This window comes from Ananas comosus, unplaced genomic scaffold (assembly GCF_001540865.1).
Source record: "Ananas comosus cultivar F153 unplaced genomic scaffold, ASM154086v1, whole genome shotgun sequence".
NCBI classification, from domain to species: domain Eukaryota; kingdom Viridiplantae; phylum Streptophyta; class Magnoliopsida; order Poales; family Bromeliaceae; genus Ananas; species Ananas comosus.
In genome coordinates, this window is record NW_017891174.1 from 12,789 (window position 1) to 19,038 (window position 6,250).

A 6,250-nucleotide genomic window follows, 5' to 3' on the forward strand; every position below is an offset into this window, starting at 1 on the left:
GGGTTAGGGTCGAGGCGACCGAACGAACCTGGCGAGTGGGGATCGAGGAGAGCAGCCTCTGATGGAGGTGCGGGCGAGGGATGGAGCGGAGATCGTCGGGGAGGGAGGAGAGGTGGGAGTCGATCCAAGAGTCCACCTCGCTCGCCGTGGGAGTGTGGTTGGGCGGGAGGGAGGAGAGCCAAGCTCGCGCCAGAGCCATCCATTGTTGGGACGAGGGAGAAGACGATGAAGGATGGTTCGCGTTAGGGTTAGGGTTAGGGTTAGGGTTAGGGTTAGGGTTATGGAGGGGAATGGGGAAGGTGGGGGCATCGGGCGGAAGGGTTTGGAGGGAAGAAGCCTCCGACATTCTCCGTAGAGGAGGGGGTTTTTTTTTGCCTTCCACCTTTCCTGTAAACGTATTTACCGTGGTTTATGTTTAGGCCCCCGTTGGTTCCATATTTTGTTTAGGTAAACTTCATATACCACCCTGTAGTTTCACATTTTCTCATTTTACTACTTTGTGATTTAAAGTCTATCAATTTAGTACTTATAGTTTTATTTTTCTCTTTTTGTCAGTCCCTTCGTTAATTTTTTGTTAAATTATATATAAAAAACTTTAGATACCATATTTATAGTTTATCAAATATTCACTTTAGTACATTTTAATTTTAACTTTGTCACTGATTTAACAAAAAAAATTAGTAGAAAGGATAAAAAAAAAAAGAAACTAAAGAGTACGAAAGTGTTATATTTTAAACCATAAGGTACTAAAGTAAAAAAAAATGAGAAGCCACATGGATGATATTTGAATTTTTTTTTAATTAGGTTTCACATTTGAAACCACGGGTGTCAATTATCAAATTCCTTACCATTTGTGATCTGATTTGCCTTATTATGTATATTCGATAGAGCAATTCTACTGTATAATATATACCTACAATACTAATATGGAAAGAACTTATAAAATTTACTTAAACTATAAATCATCTTAAATTTACTACTCGATCTTTCAAACTTACTAACCAAGCTTTCAATTTATTTGATTTGAGTTAATCAACAACACTCTGATTTCAAAACTTTAGTTAATTTTTTATTTTAATAAGTTTATAATTACGATAATTGTATAAAATATACTAAGTAAATATGTAAATATAAATGAGGAATTTAATTTTAAAGTCAGAGTATCATTAACTGATTTAATCAAATAAATTAGAAGATTGAATAGCAAAATATAAATTTTGAATAGTAAATTAAAAGTACATACTCTATCTATATTAGAATTAGATCATTAAATTAAAAGTACAAGAAAGATCAAAAAAAAAACTGATAAATTTGTAATATACATATGAACTAGACACAATTATGGCAGAAAATAATTTTTATTCTAAGAAAAAGCACTGGAGTAAAATATTGTAAGAAAATTTAGAGATTAAAAAAGTTATAAAAAGTTTTAATTTCAAATGTCCAAGTTTAAATATTTAAGGGGCAAGATAAAAACTTCTGATTTTAAAATTTAGAAAGTAGTGGTACAAATGTACAATTTTACCCATTTTCTTTCGGAAAAGTCTACCTGTACTCCTATAGGAAGGTGTATATCCTACAACTATCAGATCCAATGGCTGATATTAACCCACTAGCACAGTAGCTTCTAACCTCACACCTTTTTTACTTCTTGCTAAAGCTAACTTAAATTAAACCCTACTACACTTTTCTCTCCCGCACAGCTCCTCTCGCTATCTCTGTTTCTCGCTCTCTCTCGCTTCCTCGCTTTCTCTCGCTCCCTCGCCTCTCGTCATCTCGCGCTCTCCCCTTTCTCTTTCTCTCACTCTCGCTCGCAGGGCACTCCACTCCATCGGGCAGAAGTTCGGCAGCGCTCGTTCCACACATCTCGTGTCCGAAGCCGTCTCGAAGGTGTCTCTCGGCCTCGCCTTTCTTCATTGGTAGGAGGTCGCCTCTCAACTACTCCCCTGTCCATCCCAGTACCTGTGACGCATTCCTTCAGTCGTGAGCGTCCGAAATTGGGAACGATTTCAGAGCTAATTCGGCCACAACCGAAACAGATGATTCAACTCAAACAGGGCATTTTTTTTAAATTTCTATAATCTTTTATTTTCAATTTTTAATTTAATACAAAATGTATATTTTGAGGGTTTAGGGTTGCAGCTGCGGATTATCTTTGCGTGCTCCCGATTTCGTCATCGAATAGGTGATTAATTTTATTTTAGGACACTGGTGGTATATTTGCTGGTATATTATATTTTATGTTGCATTTTTAAGAATAAAGAATTTATGATTAGGATTAGGGTTTAGGGTTTACAATGTTCTATTATGCCAGCTGATAGGAGTGTTCACAATTCATTGATTGTGAATTCTATTATGCAAGCTTGTGGTTTAGAATGTTCTATTTAGGCCAGCTGATAGGAATATTCACAATCCATGTGACAGTGAGCAGTTCTATTAGGGTTTAGGGTTTAGAATGTTCCTTTTTTATGGTTCCGAACATGTATGAATTGCAATCGTACCCTCTTATGGCATAATATAACAATCCTAGGGCATAATAGAACACTCCTATCAGCTGGCAGAATTATGAACACTTTGATCTAATAATAGAATAGATGTAAAGGTTAATAGAACACTCTTAATAAGTTTATAGTTGTGAACACTGTTTTAGAATTTAGAAACATTTTTTCCTTTTAGTCCAGAGGAAGTATCCATTTTGGTAGGGCTGCCAGCAGAGGGTAAACCAATAAAATAGCAGAGCAAGAGTGTAAAATCGAGCACGCTTGATAAATATTTCGATGGTGACTATCGGCATGCCGATAGGTCGAAATTAAGACATATTTTGTACAGTATTACATAAATTTAGTCAACCGGGTATTTTCTTGCGAACTGAAGTTACGGTGAGTTTGATGCCTTCACTATTATATTAGTTGTTATCTATTTTGTTTTCTGTTTCTATGTTATCTTGTTTTCTGAACATGCTTTCTTGTTCCGCATCTATACGTCACTATTATATTAATCCAGTAACAACTGATTTTGTGAAGGATATGGCATTTGGATCCGCATTTATACGTCACTTTCTGGATGAAATAAATACACAAACCTGCGACACTTGTAGATATGTACTTATTCCGTTATATAGTAATTGGCGTTGGCATTTGCTATCGATTGATTTGAAGGAACGACGTTTTAAGAGTTGGAACTCTTTGTGGAGCCACAGCGGGGCACAGGACGCGGCACAGCTGCTGGTATTATTTTATTATTCTCAGTAGACAGAGTGTTTTAGTTATTTATTCACGCGACAGTAACATCTACTATCTACTCGTTTGAATTAATTAACCCTTTTTCTTGTCTTGGAAAGGTGAAATGGTTTGCGTTCTATTTTGAGCACATCCTTCAAATCCCTGTCGGCGCTCCTGACGTCATATTTCATAAGGAATGTCAACAACAGGGTTCCATCGAAGTTGATTGTGGCATGTACACATGCCTTTTTGCCGAAAGAATCGTAAGAAACGGCCTCCCCGATCTATCATTGAACGATAATGACCCTCCCTCCTTCCGTGCTCATATGGTCAGTGCGATCTTAAAGGATCCATATTGTCTGACATATACTTCTATAATTGAGTACATAGTCGCAAAAGATGATGTCTGAATGTTATAGGATTTTGCAATTGTTACTGGTACTGTACAGTGTGTTTATATATTATTGTGCAATTGTGAATGGTACTGAGCAATTTATATATATATGATTGTGAATGTACAATTGTGCACATTGTGAGTGGTCGTTCACAGATTTTTCATATATGATTGTGAATGTGCAATTGTGAATTTATGACAGGTAATCTTGTATTTTGCTTAATCATATTCTTGATTTATTTTGTGTAATGTGAGTTGTTGATAAGAGTCTAGTTAATTTATCCTATTGATGTAATATGTCAATTTATCGTGATGTCATTTTCTCCGATTTTATCATAGATGAGATGTTATCCAAAGTTTATTATGTTTGCAAAATAATTTTATGAGAGTTATCGTATCGGAGATAGACATTCAGAAAGTGCAATGGCACCTGTTGAGATTGATGATGTCCCTGCGCCGGTTGAGGAGGCGCAGGTAAGTATTGAGTGTCGTCGCAACTACAACAGCAACGAAAGGGTCAGATTCACCTTCTGTTAGCGCTCAAGTCCTCCTTAATCACTTATGGGTGTATTCTTTAGCCCTATAGATGTTCCCAGGAGTGGTATAACTGTTCTATTTTAAGCTATAACAGCACAAGTAAAGGGTACCATATAGAAGTGGTAATAAAGATGTGGCTGGTATTTGGGTGTGCTCTTTAGTCCTACAGATGTTCCGGGGTGTGATATAACTATTCCATTTTAAGCTATAACCGCACAACCCAAAGCTACCATATAGAAGTAGATAGATAGAAGTGGCAGTTATATGGGTGTACTCTTTAGCCCTACAGATGTTCCGAGGAGTGGTATAACTGTTCTATTTTAAGCTATAACAGCACAAGTAAAGGAGACCATATAGAATTGGACATATAGATGTGGCAGGTATTTGGGTGTGCTCTTTAGCCCTACAGATGTTCCGGAGTGTGGTATAACTGTTCCATTTTAAGTTATAACCGCACAACCCAAGGCTACCATATAGAAGTAGATAGATAGAAGTGGCAGGTATATGGGTGTACTCTTTAGCCCTACAGATGTTCCGAGGAGTGGTATAACTGTTCTATTTTAAGCTATAACAGCACAAGTAAAGGAGACCATATAGAATTGGACATATAAATGTGGCAGGTATTTGGGTGTGCTCTTTAGCCCTACAGATGTTCCGGAGTGTGGTATAACTGTTCCATTTTAAGTTATAACCGCACAACCCAAGACTACCATATAGAAGTAGATAGATAGAAGTGGCAGGTATATGGGTGTACTCTTTAGCCCTACAGATGTTCTGGAGTGTGGTATAACTATTCCATTTTAAGCTATAACCGCGCAACCCAAGGCTACCATATAGAAGTAGATAGATAGAAGTGGCAGGTATATGGGTATACTGTTTAGCCCTACAGATGTTCCGAGGAGTGGTATTACTGTTCTATTTTAAGCTATAACAGAAAAAGTAAATGGTATCATATAGAAGTGGACATATAGATGTGGCAGGTATTTGGGTGTGCTCTTTAGCCCTGCAGATGTTCCGGGGTGTGGTATAACTATTTCATTTTAAGTTATAACCGCACAACCCAAAGCTACCATATAGAAGTAGATAGAAAGAAGTGGCAGGTATATAGGTGTACTCTTTAGCCCTACAGATGTTCCGAGGTGTGGTATAACTGTTCCATTTTATGCTGTAACCGCACAACTCAAGACTACCATATAGAAGTAGATAGATAGAAGTGGCAGGGATATGGATGTACTCTTTAACTCTACAGATGTTCCGATGAGTGGTATAACTGTTCTATTTTAAACTATAACAGCACAAGTAAAGCGGACCATATAGAATTGGACATATAGATGTGGCGGGTATTTGGGTGTGCTCTTTACCCCTACAGATGTTCCGGGGTGTGGTATAATTGTTCCATTTTAAGCTATAACCGCACAACCCAAGGCTACCATATAGAAGTAGATAGATAGAAGTGGCAGGTATATGGGTGTACTCTTTAGCCCTACAGATGTTCCAAGGAGTGGTATAACTGTTCTATTTTAAGTTATAACAGCACGAGTAAAAGGTACCATATAGAAGTGGACATATAGATGTGGCAGGTATTTGGGTGTGCTCTTTAGTCCTACAGATGTTCCGGGGTGTGGTATAACTATTCTATTTTAAGGTATAACCGCACAACCCAAGGCTACCATATAGAAGTAGATAGATAGAAGTGGCAGGTATATGGGTGTACTCTTTAGCCCTACAGATGTTCCGAGGAGTGGTATAACTGTTCTATTTTAAACTATAACAGCACAAGTAAAGCGGACCATATAGAATTGGACATATAGATGTGGCAGGTATTTGGGTGTCCTCTTTACCCCTACAGATGTTCTGGAGTGTTGTATAATTATTCCATTTTAAGCTATAACCGCACAACCCAAGGCTACCATATAGAAGTAGATAGATAGAAGTGGCAGGTATATGGGTGTACTTTTTAGCCCTACAGATGTTCCGAGGACTGGTATAACTGTCCTATTTTAAGTTATAACAGCACAAGTAAAAGGTACCATATAGAAGTGGACATATAGATGTGGCAGGTATTTGGGTGTGCTCTTTACCCCTACAGATGTTCCGG

General features: G+C 37.6%; 1 protein-coding gene across 1 annotated transcript in view; it reads right to left on the reverse strand.

Annotated features, from left to right (window-relative positions):
• Nucleotides 1–392, reverse strand: part of LOC109704712 — a 1,049-nt gene extending 657 nt beyond the window's left edge. Inside the window, exon 1 of the mRNA XM_020225487.1 lies at nt 29–392. Coding sequence (XP_020081076.1) covers nt 29–346 — 318 coding nt within the window. The 5' untranslated portion in view covers nt 347–392. The remainder of the gene's footprint in view (nt 1–28) is intronic.
• Between the last annotated feature and the right edge of the window lie 5,858 nt (nt 393–6,250).